Source organism: Gymnodraco acuticeps, unplaced genomic scaffold (assembly GCF_902827175.1).
Source record: "Gymnodraco acuticeps unplaced genomic scaffold, fGymAcu1.1, whole genome shotgun sequence".
Lineage (NCBI taxonomy): Eukaryota > Metazoa > Chordata > Actinopteri > Perciformes > Bathydraconidae > Gymnodraco > Gymnodraco acuticeps.
Window position 1 is genome coordinate 294,508 of NW_022989899.1, and position 22,266 is coordinate 316,773.

Genomic DNA, 22,266 nt, shown 5'->3' on the forward strand with positions numbered 1-22,266 from the left:
TGGCTGCGGTGGCTCTGTAGTTGTGACCGTAAACCCGGAGAGCACATAATGTTCACCAAACTGACGATTCTTCACCTTCTCTGTTTTCATTTTCTTGAGAACGGGTTCTCCTGATTCAGCAGTATCACCTGTGCTGTTGTTTCTGGATGAACCAGCTCGACTCAGCCATTGATCCATAATGATTATGTTAACAGAAATTTTGATCTCAATAAACACCAGCGCATTCACTTGATAGGATGTTGATATTTTGCTAGCTAGCAAGAAAACCAGCGCGCCACTACAATGATGATGATGATGTAACACCTGACAGTCCGGCGGGAAGCTGAACGCCGCGCCAATAATAATATATAGCCAGCAAATTATTACTTAATTTGAATGCTCCCAATTTTGGTTACATTATTACAGATTATGCATTATTCATTATTTGTGTACAGTTTTCCTGTAAAATGTTTAATAAAAAAAAATCTAAAATCAAATCTTTTTTTTTTTTTTTTTTACTTTTCAAAATCTTTTCACGTACCCCCTGGGGACCACCCACGTACCACTAGGGGTACGCGTACCCCCGGTTGGGAAACACTGACCTAGTGGTTGGTGAAATCTTTGTGGGACAAGTTTTTATCAGTTTCTTTTAACTGTATCCAGCCTCATATTTTAAAAGGAAGCTAGAGAGAATCCCCAAAATCGATCCTGAATTGGTATGTTTGCTGATGGATTTTCTAACTAAACATAGGGTCAATGTCGTTTTGTCATGTTCTTTTTTCCCACTGGATCACTGGTTTCGTGCTTCCGCCACTTTATTTTTTCTTGTACACTGACATGTTCTGTATAGGTTTGTAGACGATTCTGTCATTGTATAAATATATTTGCAATTTAGGGCGTGTAACACAGGGACAGTTGCAACACTTTTGGGGTTTTTCCCCAATAAGTAAAAAACCATTTACAATAGGATAGCCAATTTGCTATATTATACATTATCAATATGTCAGCTACTGAAACAATGTATTTAAGATGTTTTTATGAAATAAGTACAGGTTGGAAAATGTATATATATTTTTAAAACTCAACTGTTACAACTGTCCTTGTGTACAGGGACAGTTGTAGCACATGCCAGGCACGGTTGTAACATGTTAATAACGGTTACCTTTTTAACACTACATGACAACAAATAAGAAAAGCTGTCAAATTCTAAGGCAACAAGATTTGAATGGGGTTTCACACATCCTCCAACAAACAATGAGCAATGAACAGGATAACAGATAACACACACAGCATCATCATCCTCTGTGAAGGATTAAACTGTTCTCTGAGAGGTGCTTCTACCTTAATGATGTGGACCTACCTCCTTTGAGCTGAGACCATAATATAAATCAGCTGCCTCCAGCATTTGACATATATGCATTGTAAATAAAGCATAAACACCTATCATTACAGACCCCACGCAGCATTCTCATCTGTTTGTAATTAGAACAAACCACTGAAGGCATACAACGGGCAGCCAATTGAGACAAAAGGGCAATGCCGACTCAAGTTGACAGTGAAAGGCAAACAGTACAGCCTGTTGTTTGTCATTGTGCCTAATGGGCATGAATCACTCCTGGGCGACAAAGCCTCAGAGGACCTAGGACTGGTTAAGAGGATCTATCAAATAAACAGGGGGGACATAGTAATGGACAAACAATGCAGAAATACAAACCACACGCAGTTTGCTGGAACAGTTGACATTGTAAAGGAATTCCCAACAGTTTTTAAAGGACAAGGGACCTTGCCGTACACTTACAAGATCCAGCTCAAGGATGATGCCAAGCCTGTAGTGCACGCCCCAAGAAGAGTGCCAGCACCACTACGAGCGGGTTTAAAAAAAGAGCTTGACAGGATGACACTACTGGGTGTTATTGAGCGAGTGGAGGAGCCTACTGACTGGGTGAACTCCATCACATGTGTAAAAAAGAAAACTGGTGACTTAAGAGTCTGCCTTGATCCAAAGGATCTGCATGAGCATATCAAAAGAGAACACTACCAAATCCCAAAACGTGAGGAGATAACCTGTGAAATGGCAGGTGCAAAATATTTCAGCAAAATGGACGCTTCGCAGGGGTTTTGGCAGCTGAAGTTGGACCCAGAAAGCAGCAAGCTTTGCACCTTCAACACACCATTTGGGAGATACTGTTTTTTGAGGTTGCCATTTGGTATCATCTCAGCGCCAGAAATCTTCCACAGGGCGATGGAGTCCATAATAGAGGGTCTGGAAGCAGTAGCGTGGCGTGGGGAAAAATGTAGGGAAAGCCCATTTTTTGGGCGGGGGGGGGGGGGGGGGGGGGGGTGGTCAATAACGTAACCAGATGAGTGATTACAGCGCCCGGTATCATTTTACACACATTTGTATCACACAGATGCAGGACTTGCACACGCCTGTTATCTAACCGAAAGGTCCGCACGCACTCTCCAGCTAAAACTCTCTCCTTATTAATTTAAGCATTTTACTTATTAATGTATGCAGACAATCACACAATCTATGTGATTTTTGGATTTACCGTGCCTCTCAATTGCCCGTGACAGGTTGGCAAGGTCGATGAATCCTGAAGTTGCCCAAGGATTGTTCAGGGAGCACGAATCCTTGTCAAAAAGAAGACATGGCCAGCAAAATAGACGCTGAAGTTTAGCGCTTCCAGTTAGCCACTCCGTGCGGACATAATTGTGCTCATTGAACGTCCGATTCTCTCCCTTTTTCCTCTGTGTACACAGCTCGAGTGTGGGCATTGGCCTGTCATCTGATTTAATTGTTAGTTGCTGCTGTAGCGGAAGTTTAGTAAAGTTATGTTTGATTAAGTACGCCAAATCTCCACCCTCCATAATGCTTCATTTGCTTGATCATTTCTAACGGCGGTGATGACAGTTACAGTATTAAAACTGATGTTGATGTGATTTGATTGGATGGCAGTGTCAAATCAAATCGCCAGCCGCCAGCCGCCTCTGAAGGGAAGCAAGAGGCGGCTGGCTTCCCTTGGCATGGCCCTGACCAATCACTGGTTGGCAGGGGCATCACGTGAGCCTCATCTGATTGGTCAATCTCTCAATTTTTTTCACCAAAGGAAGCCAGATTCGGCTGGCCTCCTCTCGCAACAGTGAGTGCAATCTACTGTTTCACCATAACATCTAGAGGGGCGCTGTTTGTTTCACTCTTTGTAAAATACTCAATGAGAATGGGGGAGAGACGGGCCGGCAGCAACACACAGCAAAGGAGAATTATCTAAACAAAACAAAGTGTTTTTATTTATTTATTTAAATTATAACTACAATCCGAAAAAACAGGGGAAGCCTGGCTTCCCTTGGCCTCCCTTGGCCTTGTGTCTGGAAGGCACAAGAGTGTACATAGATGACTTGGTTGTCTGGGGAAAAACACGTCGAGAACATGACAAAAGACTAAGAGAGTCCAAGTGAATGGGCTGAAATTGAACAGAAATAAATGTCAGTTTGGGGTCACAGAAATGACCTTCTTGGGAGACAAGATCTCAGGAGAGGGGGTGGAGCCTGATCTGGCAAAAGTGCAAGCAATACTGGACATGCCTCCTCCCACTGACAAGAAAGGAGTCCTGTGAGTTATGGGAATGATAAACTTCCTGGGTAAATTCATACCTAACCTCTCCTCCAAGACAACATGCCTCAGATCGCTGCTTCAACACAACAAGGTTTTTGAGTGGAATGCTTCAAATGAAAAAGAATGGAAAAAACTAAAGGAAACTCTAACTACTGAGCCAGTTCTTACATTCTTTGATACATCAAAAGCTACAAAGATCTATACAGATGCATCTAAAGATGGATTGGGAGCTGTACTCCTTCAAGCGAGTCTCAGATTCACAGCTGGTGATGATGTTGAAGCACACGTTGACATGGTGATGGCATCGCTCCCAGCTTCTGATGTCATGTTGCAGAAAATTGTGCAGGAGACAGAAAAAGACCCTACACTACAGAAAGTGGCCTGCCATACTTTCAATGGTTGGACAAAAGGAAGTTGTCCACAGTTATATCCTGTACGGGCAGACCTGAGTGTGGCAAATGGCCTGGTGCTGCGACAGAACAGGATTGTCATCCCTCAATCCATGCGTCAGGACATGCTACATCGTATCCACGAGGGACATCTTGGCATGGAAAAATGTAAAAGGAGGGCCAGAGAAGCAGTTTATTGGCCAGGCATCAACATGGACATTGAGAGCATGATAGGAAAATGTGACACATGTCTCAGACACCACTACAAACAAACAAAGGAGCCAATGCTGACTGCAGACCTTCCAGCTGCACCATGGCAAAAGGTGGGCACTGATCTATTCCATCTGAATGGCAAGGACTATCTTTTGTTAATAGACTATTATTCAAACTACCCTGAGGTAGCACAGCTCTCCAGTACATCAGCACTTTCTATCATCACACATATGAAGGGCTTCTTTGCCAGACATGGCATCCCACAATGTGTTGTCAGTGACAAATGGTCCACAATACAGCAGTGAGGAATTCAGACGGTTTGCAGAGCAGTATGGATTTCAGCATCTTACCTCTAGCCCACTGTATCCACGGGCTAATGGGCAGGCTGAAAAAGGGGTCCAAATTGTTAAAAGGCTGCTGAAAAAGGCAAGTGATGGTAAAACTGACCCTTACCTGGCTTTGTTGAGTTACAGGGCCGCACCGCTGGAGTGTGGTGCATCCCCTGCTGAGCTCCTCATGTGTCGCAAGCTGCGCACCACGGTACCACACATTTCCAACTACAACAACGACAAAAAGGTGCTGGATAATAAGAGAGTGAAGCTCAAGCTCAAACAGAAAATGAACTATGACAGAGTGACAAGGAGACTGGAACCTCTTCGGGAAGGGGATGTTGTGAGAATTGAGGGTCCTGATTCCTGGACCAGGAAAGCAACTGTCCTCAGTGAAGTGGGTCCCAGGTCATTCACTGTGAAAACTGAGAATGGTCAAGTGCTTCGGAGAAACAGGAAGAGTCTGTTGAAGACTCAGGAGAACATTGAGGAAGTTGGTCAGGAGACTGAAAAGGGAGTTGAGGAGACACCAGACTTGCAACATAGTGAGCCTCCTTCACCTTTCCCAGTAACTGAAGCACCAGATCTGAGAAAATCCACAAGACATAGAAAACCACCTGACAGACTTATAGAACAATAAACTGTTGACATGCAGTTATAAGTGACTTTAAGAAAAGAGCATGGTTGGCATTTATTTGATATTTGTGTCATAAGTTTTAAGGTGACATGTCATGCTTTTCCGGTTATTACCCGTCCCCTTGTGTGTTATGAAGGTTTTTCTGCATGTAAACGGTGTGCAGAGTCAAAACCCTCAAAGTACACCCTGTAGCGAGTAAAACACAGAAAATACCTCCCCAAAACGCCTCGTTGGAGATACGTCCAGTGGTCACTGGTCATTAGGGGCAGGTGGGGCACAGCCCCACCTAGTGTCAGCAGAAAGTATTAAAAATAATGATTACAAAAAAATGCTAAAAATATATTAAATATATTTTAAGATCATGTTTAATCATCTGATTCGTCTGTACATTGCTGTGTTAGTCTGTGTTCTTCTAATTAGTGTCTACAGTGTGTGCCTATTGAGCTGTTTAGAGCCATGTGGGACAAAACCCGATCCTGCCCCTCCCTCTCCCTGTTTAAGTGAACGGTGACTGTAAAAACTACACTGCGCATGCTCAGAATATTTTCCTATTTAATGTGTGTGGAAAAAAAATAATGACCATAGGGGCATTGTGCTGCCATCCCCACCATACGTCATCTCACATAATTCAGAGCTGATTGGCTGTAAGTACGTGTGCCGCGAAAAGTGTGATGTGTGAAGAGGAGACGAGAGAGCTGCAGTGACGCGTCCTAAAACCCGGAAGTAAGCTGTGCATGGCTTCCCTCGACAAAAAAGCAATGAGATTTCTCCATAGGATTTTAGAAAATAGCTCCAAATAAGGTCTGTGGGAAACAAACCTGTTAGATAAATGCACGTTTTGTTCAGCCGGATAATATCCACATGTTTACCCTACTTTTATAATTTTCGAATCATAAATCTATTGATTAGATTAGATTTTTGATAGACTTTTTAAACTACAAGAACATAAGGAGGACTTTTACAAAAAAGTAATAGAGATTTTGTCCAGAAGGATAGGCAAATGGACTTAATCTTCAAGTCAAGGTAAGACTGCAATTTTATTGAAAATGGGATCTTACTAAGAGAGAACAATTCAATATTTAAATGATAAAATTACATTTTTTGTGTATCCTTCTGTTGAACTGTCTGTTTAAAATTAATTGAAGCATCAGACAAAAAAAGCTTTTGAAAATAATATTATATTTTGATTTAGGTCAAAATATAATATTTGTAAACCTGAAGAGTCAGTGCCAGTGCCTCACCAGCCATGAACCTCACTGCAGAAGCTATAGACATCTACGTTTTTTGTGCCCCACCACTTTTGTACATATAAAAACGCCACTGGATACGTCACTGTCCATTTGATTCTTCCGGGTACATCATGATGTCATGTCGTCCCCGGAACAAAATGGACCAATCCGTGGAGCCGTTACGTTACGTCAGCGGAGCCGTTACGTTAAGCCCCCGCTGATTGGTCCAAATTGACCAATCCACAACTTCCTCACACACTCAGTGCAGGCAGCTCTGCTGATTTCTCCTCCCTGGCTGCAGGCTGATAACAGACAGTTGGGATCGCGGCGAAATTCTCTCTGCAGACCCATTCTCACAGCGTTTATCAACCCTTTTCTTACTCAATATCAAGCCACACTTATTGTTTTTACTTCGGCTGTGACTTTGTGTGTGCTCAGCTGTGTTTCGCTGTGTATCGCTAAACAAGGAAATCACACCTCCACGGAGCTCAGCGCGATTCACAACGTCCCGACTAGACTGGTCCCGACCAATCGGAGCACACTGGGCTCACAGGGAGGGGGGGGGGGGGGGGCAAGAGCTGCAACGAGCCGTTTGGTGGAGAGAGTGAATACTGCTGAATACACATAGGCTACTTTACAGAGATGCTGTATGCGAAACCAATGTGAGTTTTGAAAATTGCACAGTATAAATCTATTCTAGTAGACCTCAACAATGGAATTATGATCAGTGGAAATGGCCATGACATGGGACCTTTAACAATAGATATTTTATTTAGAGTAAATAGCAAGTTAAAAACTGCTATACTTTCTTTACAGTATGTTTAGACATTTTGAGTTTAAAATGTTTACATTTGAAGACTGTACGTTCCAGAAGCTTTATAATTAAGAAATGTGTTATACCATGCCCGGCGCCGTGGGAGGGCCAGGGAGGGCCAGGCCCTCCCATTTGACATTCTTGCCCTCCCCCAATAAACACGATTTTTATTATTTATAAAAATGTAAAAATATATATTTTTTTGTTATAAATAAACTGTGAACTTTTATGCTACGATGTATGTGATGTCAGATAGTAACTAAAACAAAAAAATCGCAGGCTACGTCAAATAAATTCATGTGTCTGATACTGACCTGTTTGGAAAGGGGATGTAATGATAGGTGTTTATGCTTTAGTTACAATGCATATAGGCTATGTTACCACTAGGCGGCAGTATAACATCTATGAACATAGATGTTAGCAGAACAAGATGTGATGTGACTGCATGTTGGCTAATAAAGTTGGCTAGTAAAGCTAGTCTAAAGATACAAGAAGATGTCTTATTTATAACCAATAAGAACATTACAAGGTCTGGGTGCCGTGTTGGCGGGACGTTGCGGGGCTCGCTGCTCCACCCTTTGAGACTCGAGGAGCCGACAGTGTGAGTTGTATTACTGGTGTCGTTTCCTGGTTGCTGCGTGGGGTCTGCGAGACAGCGAGACACGGCGAAACTCAGCCTGAGCACACACACACGTGAGTGTGTGGCGAACTGTGAGTGGAGATCCACGCAGTTGCCGCTGAGAAAAGATAAGGCTGAGTGTGCTGGCGAAACTCCGCGGAGTATCGCGGCTGAGAAAGGATAGGCTGAGTGTGTGAGTGTGTGTGTGTGTGTGTGTGTGTGTGTGTGTGTGTGTGTGTGTGTGTGTGTGTGTGTGTGTGTGTGTGTGTGTGTGTGTGTGTGTGTGTGTGTGTGAGGAGCTCCACGGATTGGTCCATTTGGATCGTCGTTACGTCACTTGGTACCAAGAAGAAAAAAATGGAAAAATAAAAATCTCCAACGAAGCGTTCTGGGGCAGCATAGACAGGTCGTTTATGACTGCAGACCGTTTACATGCAGAAAAAGCTACATAACACACAAGGGGACGGCCGGGTACAACCTGATCTCACCAGAATGCGTGACTCCACCACGAGTCCTTAACACCACATTGCGTGGTGGAGTCACTAACTTTGTTACATTTACGTGTCGGCACCACGCAAACAACCCCAATGTAAAGTGAATTACCTTGGTCGTGGTGCACACACGCATTTCTACAACGTCCTGCAGTGAGCTTTGTATTCTATAAAACGTTTTTAAAATCTACTTTATAGCTTGTAACTCACGGGAGGCTTCTTTTATTTTATTTGTATTCATAATCATTTGTATTTTTCGTCAGAATGTAGGCCTATTATGGTGCATTAGTTACCAATTTTTGTTCTCAAAAAACAGTGCATTGTGTGTCACGCATTCTGGTGAGATCAGGTTGGACAAAGGAGCCTTATTCACTTTACATTGGGGTTGTTTGCGTGGTGCCGACACGTAAATGTAACAAAGTTAATGACTCCACCACGCAATGTGGTGTTAAGGAGTCGTGGTGGAGTCACGCATTCTGGTGGGATCAGGTTGGCCGGGTAATAACCGGAAAAGCATGACATGGGACCTTTAACATTTAACAACCTATTAATGTGTCATACCCACTTAACGGGAAGAAACTCTGCTAACTGAGGATATGAAGAATTTTTACCGAAACAAAACACAAGGGTAATACCAAGCCTCTGAATTAGCACTGAGCGAAAAAATTCTAACGCATTTAGCACAGAACTCACGGTAAACACATTGTATTACTTATCGGATCTGCACAAACAAGATATCAGATTAAAGCTAGATTCTAGATGTATAAGTATCATCACTGTGCGACCAAAACTCAGGGCAGCGAAGGCAAACCCAGACAACACACAGCTTTACGGAGCCAAAACAGCAAATATGTCTTACCTTTGCTGTTTTCTGATCAAAAGTTATGTTCAATGTCATCAAAACGCTGCTGAAGGTTAATCCAATGTCTCTGTGTCACTTTGAAATTATTATTGATAATCCATCATCATATTTATGGCAATAAGCCTAGTTTTCAGAGCGTAACATGCGCATCACTCTCACTCCTGAATGGTAACGATTCTATTTGCTCTAACGGTTCAAAAGAGATGTCAATCATCAAAATCGACCGAGGGGGGCCAGAGATATGGCAAATCCAACCAAATGTTTTTTTTGTTGCTAAACCTCTCTAAAAAGGTCAAATGTCACTTGCTTTGCATCAATCTTGATACAGGGTACTTATTATATGTTATAGTTTAGATTCCTAAAGCTTTTACTCTACTATCCCATCATTCAAGGCTGGTTTTCACTATAAGTACGGACACTATAATTTACTTTTTTTTTACTATGTTCAATCTGAATTTACTTTAAAATAAAAAATGTATATATTGATTCTGACTTTTCTACATTCAACTCACAGGTGTATCATTGCTTTGAGAAAAAAGATTATTAATTTTCCCCTTTTAGAAGTGAAGATATAGTCATTTGTTCTGGGAATGTCATTTTCGAGCCAGAGACCTGAGAAACAGGCTGGGGGCTCAACTGGTTAAAGGGGACCTATACATAAATATGTGTCCCTGGTGTGTCAGGGAACTCACAAAGTGTAAGAAAACAAAACCCTCTTTTCCTCCGTACCAAAATCTCTAAAAACGGGGGTACAACGGAGCTGATGCAGATTTGCTGCCAATATGACGTAATATCGGACACATAGCCCTATCAGAAACGTTAATATCAGAAACAATGCCCGACATGTTTTGGACGTAATATTTCATTTTCATTTAATCGTTTATTTGAACCGGGACAGTGCACATTGATGAACGCCGGATTTTAGCTTTGAGCTCATTTCCATCCGTAGTCCCGTCACATACAACATATAAGAACATGACATTTATATGCAGGAAGAGCATGAGCAGCACACAAGCATTTACCACATGGCAGTACAATGTAGCAGCTATGATATATAAAAGTGCAAGATAAGATACAAGAGATACATAAAGTGCAAGAGGAGATATCCCTGTACAAAAGTGCATTTAGCGGTGATTACACGTCTGTTTGTTGCTCAAATAGTTGTCCTTTAAAACTATTGAGAGTGGGACAATCCCGTATCTCAGTTGGGAGGCTATTCCACAATGAGCTGCCTTTAATTAGAGGACATTTTGTCCAAAAGTTGTCCGTCTACAGTGGACTTCAGTCTCCTCTGGTTTCTGACCTAGTGCAGCGTCCAGTGTGTTTTTTGTGGATGAATTCCCCTAAGGGAGTCCATGTAAACATTTATAAAAAAAACACATACTTTTAAAAGACTTAAAATGGTCAAAACTCAAGAAATTGTGTTTTTCAAGGATGGTACAGTGGTGGTATGAATTTGACTTTCTGTCAAAAACCTTGATAGCTCTTGTACAGCTGTTCTATCGGTTTCAGGTTTGTGGCACAAGCAAACGACCAGTTTGTCAAACAGTATTCAATGTGGGAAATAATCATACAGTGGAGGTATGACTTTGCAGCATTGACAGTTAAGAAAGGTCTAATTTGTTAATTTGTTTAAATGTTGCAAGTTGAATTGAATGGTATTGGATACTTTCTTAATATGTTTCTTAAAAGTCAAGTTCGAGTCCATTATGACTCCAAGATACTTGAAGTGGGGGACTAGTTATATTTCTGCTCTGTTTAAAAACACGTTGGATCTTTCGATTTTGACTGGTCGTCTACTGAACATCATGCTTACTGTTTTTTTTTAACATTGAACTGTAAGCAAATGTTGTTCAGCCAGTGTTGAACCTTGTCCAAAGCATTTGAGAGACAGGATGAGATCATTTCAGTGTTTTTCCCATGTACAAAGATGACCGCATCATCGGCATACATTTGCACATTCAACTCAGGACATACATTAGGCAAGTAATTAATGTACAGAGAAAACAATAATGGTCCAAAACCTTGTGGAACCCCAACAGGGGTAGGGGGATTTGGCTCCGTTGACCAAAACACACTGTTTTCTGTTCGATAAGTAAAGTCCCTGACACACCAACCCGATTTGCGGCGCCCTACTCAGGTTGGTGTGTCCCGCACCGTCGTCTCTTTACGGCAAATGTTCACACCTCCCGCGGACAGTTAGCCAAAGAAAGTCGGCCAAAGAAATCACTCTGATTGGCTGTTCAGCTTAGCGAATCAGTGCATGAGAAGCGAAGCGGAAGTGAGGGACCAAAATAAACGATTAAGAAGGCACACACAGACAGACAGAGCTACTAGGCTTGTTTGAGACGCGTTGCGGCCCGCCTCGAAAGTAGACGAGAATAGCCGATCGCAGCCGGGGGAGGTCTCAAAAAGCTCGCCTGAAGTCGGACAGCTCGGAGTCGGCTTCGTCTTCTTCTTCTTCTTCTCTCGGTTTTTTGGCGGATTGCAAACAACTTTAAGGTGCATACCGCCACCTCCGGAGTCGGCTTGACTCGGTTTGCATTTATAAAGAATGCACACATGTGTTTAATCGTTAATCTCAGATATGTACTAAGTAAATACATTTGTTCCTGCTCAAGATTAGATTCAACTTTATTGTTATTGCACATATTAAAGGTACTGAGACAACGAAATGCAGTTTAGCTTCTAACCAGGTGCAACAAGCAGTAAAGTGAAAAGTAATGTACACAATCTACAGAATAAAATATAGAATGAATTGAATGATGAATAAACAGTGAGGGGTATGAATACACTAGATATCAGCCTGTGAGCAGTATGAACAGTGTGTATGAATATCAGATATATAAAGTAAGTATATTATAAAATATATAGATATTAATTTCATGATGATAAACATTGTGGAACAATGATGAAAAATGGGAATGGATGTGGCGCCGTAAAACTGACACAAAACAACAACAAACTTTTGCCGAGCCAATGGGAGAGCTTCATCAGCAGCACGGGGTAAAACCCACCAATGAGCGCTCAGCTCGAGATACCAGCGAGTCGTTTCCCATCAAGCATTTAGCTTCCGCAGCCCGTGGAGAGGAACTGCGCCGCCTCGCCACGCCTCGCTCTCAAGGCTGCGGGCGTCTTTGTCCCGCGAGATTTCAACGTCTCATGTAGGCGAGCCTCCAGAGTAAGTCGGACAAAATGACTAACCATCATGCAACGCACGAGCAAGACGTTGATCGCAACTGCGCAGGTCTCGCTTGTCTCAAACAAGCCTACTCTCTACCACTGTTCATTGTTCATTTACCTATTGTGAGCATCACATGGAAATGTACATTTTGCAAGAAGTGGCCATTATTCAGATGGGTGTTTCCGTCCGCCCCTCTATTCTTTCTCCCATGATCCTCCACAATCTGCCTAGAAGTATTTTAACGTCGTAGCTGTTCAAAATGGTCATTTTAAAATGTGTTGAAACTACTGTTAGTAGTTAAACCAATAATAATGTACGGCTGCAACTGACAGTTATGTAGGCACATTTTTTATTTTTTATTAACGCTGTGTGATTAAAAGAATAAACACAAATAGCAGGATAAGCAATACAAAACTTTATTTCGTAACTTGATACTACAGCCATTGACAACACAGCATTAGACATATTTGGCAAACTCTTTTTTTATTGTATTACACACTATTTTTATCGTATTGTATTTGTGTCGATTGTTTACATTGTACAGTTCTTTAGACATATTTGCTATATCTTATCCCACTGAAAAGGCACTGCACCGACACCGTTAAAATATTGGCATAGTTCATCCCTGTGCTGCTTGGCTCGAGCTGGAACATTGGTGCCGTATGGCAGGGTGGCCTGCCGTAGTTCAGGGTCTTGTCTCCATCTTCCTGGGACAGCTCTAGACACAGGTTCGGGAAAGCCCCCTGAGCTTCTCGCTGTAGTATCCATGTTTTCACCCATTTAGTGCGGTTTCTCCTGATTTTTCGCTTCCGCTTCTTAATCTCTGCAGCCGCAAGCAACACTACAATTGCTGATAACGCCAGTACCGTACAATACATGCTTTCGATCGACGAGAGAGAGTGAAAATGGAACCCAGACGCTATTTGTTGTTTGTTTATATCACGCAGTCTGTTCTTCTTCTCTCTGTGTATAACGCAGTCTGTTGGCCAACACTGCAGGGTCTTTTATCAGGGTATCATTGATTTGTAATTCTAGTACATTATTTTCCTGTTAAGATTGCCAAACCTTTTTAACGCACCTTCAATTATATTGATGAAAAAGTTTGCTTTGGCCTGTCTTATGGTTTGTGTTACCTTGTTACGAGCATGAGTGAATTGATGTCTGTCAGTGGATAGTCCGGATTTCAAGCTCTGCTTTAATAGTTGGTCTCTAGATTTCATTAAATTCCTGCACTGTAGATTCAGCCAGGGAAGATGATATTCCTTCCTGCCCCTTTAAGGCACCCTCTCCTTGAGAAGGAAGACATTGTATCATTAATTTGAGATATAAACAGATCACTGTTTTCACCAATGTCTTCAGAGGACAGAGTGTCCCCCCAATTAATCATTTTCACTGCATCCATAAAATGTTGTTGCAGGTTTTTGGGGATGAAGCGTGAATCCAAGGCAGGGGTTCTACTGTAGGTGTGGCCATGAACCTTTTTTTTGTGAGTTTCCTGGCAAGATTATGGTCAGAAAGACCAGTCAGGAAGTTGAATGTTTTAACTATTCTGTCAGCTTTGTTAATAAATACTAAATCTATCATTTTGGTTATTCTAGTCGGTTGATCCATTAGTTGTATTAAGTTGTGTTTATCCGTGATCCGTTTTAAGTTCTTTCTATTTTGTTTGTCATTCCAGTTTATGCTAAAGTCTCCTAAACAATTAGCTCTTTGTTGGAGTCACAGGAATTCAGCATGAGTTTTACCTGGTCATAGAAATCCACCTTAGCGGTGGGTGGTCGATATAGGCAAATCATGGTGAGGGACATTTCCTCAGATAGTGTGATTTCCACACCAACATGATAAAAAAAAAAAAAAATCAACATTAGCTGGAAGAGCAATCTCCCTACAAATAATGGTATTCCTCACATAAAGCAACCCGCCCCCCCCCCCCCCCCCCCCCCCCCCCCCCCGTTTTTCCCTTCAGCCTGTCCTTCCTAAACTGGTAAACCTAAAAATATGGTCTTTGTTTACATTAGCAAGCGCCGCTAACACTCAGAGCTAACCTGTACTGGAGAGAGTATGTGTAAAAAAGCAGGAAATAAAAAAAGGAACTCACCTTGTGGCAAACCCTCAAGAAAAAATGCATTTGAGCTCCATACTGTTTCAGAAATAATCCTCGGTGTGGTTTGGAACATGATATGGCATTTAATCACGGCAGCATTTAGCTGTATCTGCCGGTAGAATTCTGAGCAGGCATTAGCTCCCCCTCCTCTTTTTTTGCTTTCAAGCTAAGGACCCCGAACCTGCAGTTCTCTAACAGGGATAAACAGAGGGATATGAGGGATGTCTAAAATGCATGATCTGTTTGGTATTTTGAGCAAAACACATCATAGACATGTTTTTTATATTTTTGTATATCTGAGATCCATAATATATTCCTATAAATAGCATAATAGGAGACCTTTAAGCCTTTGTTAAAAGATTATTATGTTAGGCCTCTAACCACAAATGTAATAAAACAACATATGGGGAAAAAATATCATCATCCATGGCTTTTTGGGATATTATTTATCATCAGTATGTAGGTGACATACAGGGGAATGTGACTGTGTTCAAATAACAGTCGAATCCACTCTCACTGATAACCCTTTAAGTCAGGCTTCATGGTGTCATAATGACGTGTCATTATACAATAATGGTTTAAAAAAATGATCAACAACATTTTTTTGCTCCAGCAAAGACCTTACTTACTACCAGTATATGATAATGTGTAAAATGTGTCACTCCAAAGTTTGGACCCGTTAGATATCCTAATTGGTTTAGAAGTTTGAAATATACAGTGCCAAAGGGTCATGTCTGCTTTTATCTCCTCTTCTTCTCCTGTTCACATTGATGTCCTTTACTATAAGGTGGTCCACTCGCACTTTCCGCTGCTGATTCGGCATTGTGATGTTGGTGGCTTTGTCAGCAAGGTCTGGCAGGTTTGTCTGCCATGTTGCATTTTAGGGGGCACCTCAAGGGTGAGGGAAGTTTCACCGTTGAGACAGCAGTGCTGTAGCAGCAGCTGCTCTAACACTGACAGCTTTTCAGGTATTCAGGGAGTGTTCACTGAACAAAAAAGAAGAGTCTCTGTAAAGTAGCCCCCCCCCACACTTCTCAAAGCAGAGCAGAATACTCTATTCTACACCCTCTCAAAAATGGACTGTAGGATTGCAGATTCTGATCAAATAACATAAGGTTTAGCATTACTAATGCTTCTTAAACATTATTTATTAGCCTAAAATGTGTTGTTAACAGTAAAATAACAAACGTTTTATTCACTCTCAATGTAGGCCTACCATTTAATATTGATGGTTATTAGAAGGTCCTGTATAATGTGGGAAAGACCTTTAAAAACTGAAAAAGTATATGTTAAAGGCACACCAGGCCGATTATCGGTGTCGGTGGGCGTCAGGCCGACGATGAGCGTTGACACGCCCTACTCTACCTACAAAGGCAGTCGGCAAAATAAATCACTCTGATTGGCTGTTCAGCCAATCAGAGTGATTAACAACAATTCAAGTGTTAATGATATGTAGCTATTTAATTTTTTTTTTTTTCCTGTCCTTATATTGTAATAATTTTCTCTCATGCGCTTCCCAGTGCATGAGAAGCGAAACGGAAGTGAGGGACCCAAACAAACTATTAAGAAGGCAAATCTGAGAATTAATTTAACTCCAGCTCCAGCATTAGACATATTTGGCAAACTCTTTTTTTATTGTATTACACACTATTTTTATCGTATTGTATTTGTGTCGATTGTTTACATTGTACAGTTCTTTAGACATATTTGCTATATCTTATCCCACTGAAAAGGCACTGCACCGACACCGTTAAAATATTGGCATAGTTCATCCCTGTGCTGCTTGGCTCGAGCTGGAACATTGGTGCCGTATGGCAGGGTGGCCTGCCGTAGTTCAGGGTCTTGTCTCCATCTTCCTGGGACAGCTCTAGACACCGGTTCGGGAAAGCCCCCTGAGCTTCTCGCTGTAGTATCCATGTTTTCACCCATTTAGTGCGGTTTCTCCTGATTTTTCGCTTCCGCTTCTTAATCTCTGCAGCCGCAAGCAACACTACAATTGCTGATAACGCCAGTACCGTACAATACATGCTTTCGATCGACGAGAGAGAGTGAAAATGGAACGCACACGCTATTTGTTGTTTGTTTATATCACACAGCCTGTTCTTCTTCTCAGTTATCACGCAGTCTGTCTTCCGGCTGTTGCCTATTTTGAATGATGAATACACACTACCGCCGCCTGCTGGTAAGGAGAGTTATTGCCACTCATGCATGCGCAGTTCGTACATGCTTCTTGGCCGTCGGCTGAAGTCTTTGCGGTGTGTTCCAGTGCGACACATGGCCGAGACGCAGGAGACGTGAGGCGAGGCGACGCAACAGTCTGGGTCCATCTGTGTCAGTTATTTGTTGTCAGATTGGTGTGTCCGAGCCTTTAGTCACGGAGCAATACATTGCTGTAGCTCTGTAACAGTGGGGTGAGTATGTGTGAGAGATTAAACTCTGAATGAGTTAGCATTTTAGCACTTTGTCTCGCAGTCAATGGTTTTTTAGTTAGGTTCTTGAAAGGTCTGTGGTTTATACAAGCTTACGAGATGCAAATGCTGCTGACAAGTGGCTCAATAAGACAACCAAATGTCATCAAACCGAACCTGAGTCCGCCTTTAGTTTAGGGGTGGTGACAGGAAGTCTTACGATCGGAATGTAGTTTGGTAATCGCATTTGTGAAGATTAACTTGCTGAACAAAACGTGTATGTACAATAAAAATGTGTTTGCGACAGAACCTATTTTCAGACATATTCCAAAATCAAATGCTAAAATCCCATTGCTTTCATTGGAGGGAGCCCTTGGAATGTCTACTTCCAGGTCTGTCTACAAAAATACGTCACCACACGTTTGCTTCATATCCAAACATGTTCCTGGAAATTGTTCACCTAATCCAATGAGTTTTGGAGGCAGGAGTAATAAACTGTGATGAAGAGAGGACATGGAACGTGTGCATTCTCTACACAGAAAGGAGCTGGTGTGTGTTGTACTGTTTCTCTCTAGCTGCCTGTGTGATTGTGATTGATTGCTTGCCACTGTTAGACAGCTTGTGATTGGGCCATGCATATACATGAAGCTGCCGAAGCTTCCCCCCCAAGGGGTGCTTTTCATTTCAATAACTTTTGCATCCTTTATCCTCCCTTCACCTTGAAATGTTTCCCCCTCCGCCTTCATTGAGGATCCAATACCTTATATTCTCCAGCAGTGAGGAGATAGGAAGGAACTGTAGGAGCTGGAGAATTAAAATGGAGTATTTGACACATGTCTTGTATCAAGTGGCGTGACATTTAAATGCCACATCAACCCACGTGACTAACAGATTTGCATCACGTTAAAAGTAACAGACGTTGTTTAAAGCAGGCTTTACATGATTAGCGGTGCATCACTGGCTGTGCTCTCGTTTTCTATGGAGAGCGGTGCCTCCCAACTGCTCGAAGTTCTCATGACGGCAAATTCTGACGCTCTGTCCCCCCGTCTGTCTCTCACGCCCTGACTGGGAGGAGCTAAGAAGTGAGGAAGAGAGTGAGCAGAGGTCGCGTTAACCGAATATTTTCCGTCTATGACAATTTGTTTTTAACAATGACGGAAAAATCTGAAAGCAGTCCGTCATTTTGACAGATTAGAACAAACTCAGAACAACGCCACATTTTCCCCGCAGCGAGGCTCCGGTGTTATGCCGTGTTATGCATCCAAAAAGGAAATTACACCGTTTCCAAACCGTACTTTGCCGTACAAATCATTGAAATGTCTGTGAGTTTTGGCTTTACGCTGTGCGCGCTCCCGCGAGGTGCAGTGAGCATGCATAACATGGTGCTAACAGTCAGGGGCGCCGTAAGGGGGTGAAAAGTTAGGACGATTCTAAGGCCCCGTGACCAGTGGCGTTTCTAGGTGTACAAAACTGGGGGGGCAGAAAGAGGTCGGGGGAGAGAGAGAGAGAGAGAGAGAGAGAGGGGGGACAGAGAGAGGGGGGGAGGAGAGAGAGAGGGGGAGTGTCAAATTACATACTGAAGACCACAGGAGCAACACTGTGAGGGCATACATTTACGTACACAGCGTGGGGATATCATAGTAATGCACCTTCATACATGGAGTAAAGGTCACCATCACAAAGTAATTCTTAACAATAACAACAACCGTAATGCTTTAGCATTAAAACACCATAGACTGTAAATATAAGGAAAACACAGACACTCATCATCGAGGTCACAATATCAATCGATCCAGCAGAGGCAAAACACAGAAGATCAACAAAATATATGACATAAATGAACTTACCAAAGCTGAAGGCTCACTTGAAAAGAAAAGCGGCACGGCGGTCCTTCCTCTGACAGAATGTGTCTATCACTTTGGGGATGAAGTCCTGTAGTTGCTGGATCAACTGGCTTTCAATTGAAAGCATGGCCAATGCGTTAAGTCGCGGCTGTCCCATGGTGTTGCGAGTGAAAGTCTTTATCCTTTTGAGGGTGGAAAAGTTCCTCTCTGACTCGGATGTCGTCATCGGAGTTGTCACTATTATTTTGACCAAAATAACAGTCTCAGCAAACGTTTCCTCCAAGTTGTTCTCGTGAATGGATTTCAACAGAGACAGGGCAGTGTTTCCAGTGTGAAGCTCACTGTGGCGGTAGAGCGTGGTCAGCTCAGACTTCAACTTCTCCTTGTTTCCCAACGCAGGCCACAGTTTCACGGCGCAGTCAAGCTCAGGTGTAGGAAATGACAGGACATGCTGTGGGAAGAATGAGCTGTCAACAACCTTTGCAGCGATCAAATGGTCACTCTGTGAGAACCTCTGTTCCACCTGTGAGATGACTGTGTCACAAGCCTCCTTCATCACCGGCGCTGTGCTGCTGACTCGTCGGCCTGGCTCGTCTGTTCCATCATGAGCAGTGGCGGCCAATGCATCAGTTTTCTGCCTCATTTTCTGAACATTTTCCTTGAAACGGCAGAGCGCGCTGTTGATCCCAGGTGCATCGATGCTTCGTTTTTGCAGAGTGTTGTATAGAACATCCACTTCTGGCATAAGCAACGAAAAAAACTCCAGGAGCTGCATAAATGCTCGGTCCCGCAGTTTCTTTGACAGGCCGTATGCCTCACTTATGGTGACCGCATCCCATCCTGGTTGTGCGCGTATATGCTTCATACACTGAAGTAGTGCATCTCGGGTCTCTCAAACCGCGTTCACAGTTCTGCTTTTAAAGTTCCATCTCACAGCCGGTGGCCGTGGTATGCGTCTCTGTGTTGCCTCTGCAAGAGCTGCAACACGTTTTGGAGCACCGGAGAAAAAAGTGGAAAAAGCAGTTAGATCTGCAAAAAACCCCTTCAGGATGCTCATCCTTGCTGAACACAGTTGCTGCAGGGTCAGGTTCAGTTGGTGGGCGTAGCAGTGAACAAACTGAGCGTTTGGGTACGTCTCCTTCATCACCGTCTGTACCCCGCGCACGTTACCGCTCATGAAGGCCGCCCCGTCATAGGTCTGAGCGATTAGCTTTTCTTTCAGCTTCAGGGGTTCCAGAACAGCCTTGATGCTGTTAGAGAGACCTACACCAGTTTTGTCCTTTACTTCCACAAACTCCAAAAAACGCTCTGTAACTGTGAGGTCAGGCATAATGTATCGCAGCACAATCACCATTTGCAATTTACAGGAGACATCGGTTGTCTCGTCGGCCTGAACGGCAACAAATGATGTGTTGTCCACTTGCTTGGCTATTTCCTCCCTGTACACATCATACATGCAGTCCAAGAGTTCATTCTGTATGGTGCTTGATGTCCCTTTGAAAACAAGCTGAGCTTCGTAGTGCCGTTGAAGCCTCACACATTGTCTCGAAAATTGACCTGAATATCCCTGGATTCAGAGAGTCCGCCGACTCGTTGTGGCCCCGCAGTGCTGTCTCACATTTCCCACACAGTTTAATACAGGTGATGATCCGACCAAGCACGTACCTGTTTTCTTCCACCTTCCTATTATGAGAATCAATGCCACGTCTGTAGGCGCTGTCAATCTGAGCTGCAACATTCACCCTTCCAAGTAATCCCAATTTTACGGCATTTTCCAAATGACTGTTGCTGCTCTCATGCTTCATTGTCCTCTCCGAAAGATGCTTTAAGTCCTTGTAACCTGTCCTCGACCAAGTACCTTGATCTTCACCAAAAAGCAGGCAAGGAAAGCAAAAGAGGGAATTCTTCTGGATGCTCGCCGTTAGCCATTTCTTTTTAGCAAACCACTCAGCGTTAAACCCACGTTTAACTTTGCCCGCAGTCTGGACCATTTGTAAATCCGGTGGATGGTGGGCACCGAGGCGCTTTACCTCCAGTTTCTCTCCGAGACTAAGTGTCTCAAATGTGTGCTCCAGTAAATGGTCAACTTCATTCATTTTCTTTCAGTTTTTTACTTCTTTTAATCGCTGGTGATGTTAGCTATATGCTGCTCTCTCGTCTCCTCTTCAAACTACACGTGACGTTTCGCAGCACTGCACACGTGAGTACTTACAGCCAATCAATTCTGAATTATGTGAGATGACGTATGGTGGGGATGGGAGCACTCTGCCCCTACGGTCATTATTTTTTTGCCACACACATTCAATAGAAAAATACTCTGAGCATGCGCAGTGTAGTTTTTACAATCACCGTTCACTTAGACTGTGAGAGGGAAGGGCAGGATCGGGTTTTGTCCCACATGGCTCTAAACAGCTCAAAACGGCACTCTAGACACTAATTAGAAGAACACAGACTAAAACAGAAATGTACAGACGAATCAGATTATTAAACATGACCTTAAAATATATTTTATATGTTTTTTTATTTATTTTTTAGTATTTTTTTGTAATCATTATTTGTAATACTTTCTTCTGACACTAGGTGGGGCTGTGCCCCACCTGCCCCTAATGACCCGCCGCCACTGCCCGTGACTGACAGGGGCCAAAACATTTTTTAGAACATTAAGAAAAATAATTTAAGTAACTTTTCATCAATCATCAATAATTAACATTAATATAACGTTATATTGATAATGTAATCACTAAACTTACGATTAATTTAACTTATTTTCTTCCAAAAGTTAATTATCCAAAGCCTCTGTACACCCCCCTCTATTTACATGTAATGGTTTGGTCCTGCCTCCAAACACTGTGCGGCTCCGCTCTTCCTAGCAGCAGAGAGTGAGAGCATGTGAGGAGGGATGCTAGTACTTACGTATGTACCATGTCTCAACGACTAACAAAGTCAGGCTTTCAAAAAAGAAAAGAAAGGAGAGAAAGACAAGAGAGAGGGACTAAAGGGCGACAGTATGTCACCCAGTTTTTCAAAAGAAAAGGTGGGTGTGGTCCATGAGTGGTGGAAATTAGTCCGTTAGCTAAGCGTAGTCCATTGTAAATAATAATTGTAATGTTTTGCTGACATTAAGTACTGTTAATATCTTCACAGAAAATGCTGAGGTTTTTCATTTCACTCCTCTTTTAGCTGACATTTAATAAAGGCAGTTACATTTTTAGCAGCTATTCATACTAAATCAATTGTCCCTCCCCCTGGTGCCAGGACCAACAGATCCATCTTTAGGCTCCGCAGCCCTGTCCCCCATAAGGCTTTGCAGTCTTGCCATGCTGTTCATTGAAAGCCAGTTGGCTAGCAAGCTGGACTTCAAGGACTTGATCAGTGACTTTGCCTATAAGAAGGCTAGGCGCTGGGCGCTTGGTGAGTAAGGCTGAGCAAGGGCTCGTAATAACTGTTAAAGGGCAAGGCTATAGTAACGATATTGGATCACACAGAAGATGCATGATGGGAAAAAGACTGAGAACAGGTAATAGGCTCTGATTTAGCGCCACCATCAG

General features: G+C 42.8%; 1 protein-coding gene across 2 annotated transcripts in view; it reads left to right on the top strand.

Moving 5' to 3' along the window:
* LOC117539808 (melatonin receptor type 1B-B-like) overlaps nucleotides 1-22,266 on the top strand; it is a 38,387-nt gene that overhangs the window by 13,490 nt on the left and 2,631 nt on the right. The window contains exon 1 of one of the 2 annotated variants that reach the window (XM_034206152.1): nucleotides 22,109-22,235. The exons of the other annotated variant lie outside the window; for it this stretch is intronic. Within the exon in view, the coding sequence (XP_034062043.1) occupies nucleotides 22,211-22,235 (25 nt within the window). The 5' untranslated portion in view covers nucleotides 22,109-22,210. Of the gene's footprint in view, nucleotides 1-22,108; nucleotides 22,236-22,266 lie in introns of those variants that run through there. 2 annotated transcript variants of the gene reach the window in all.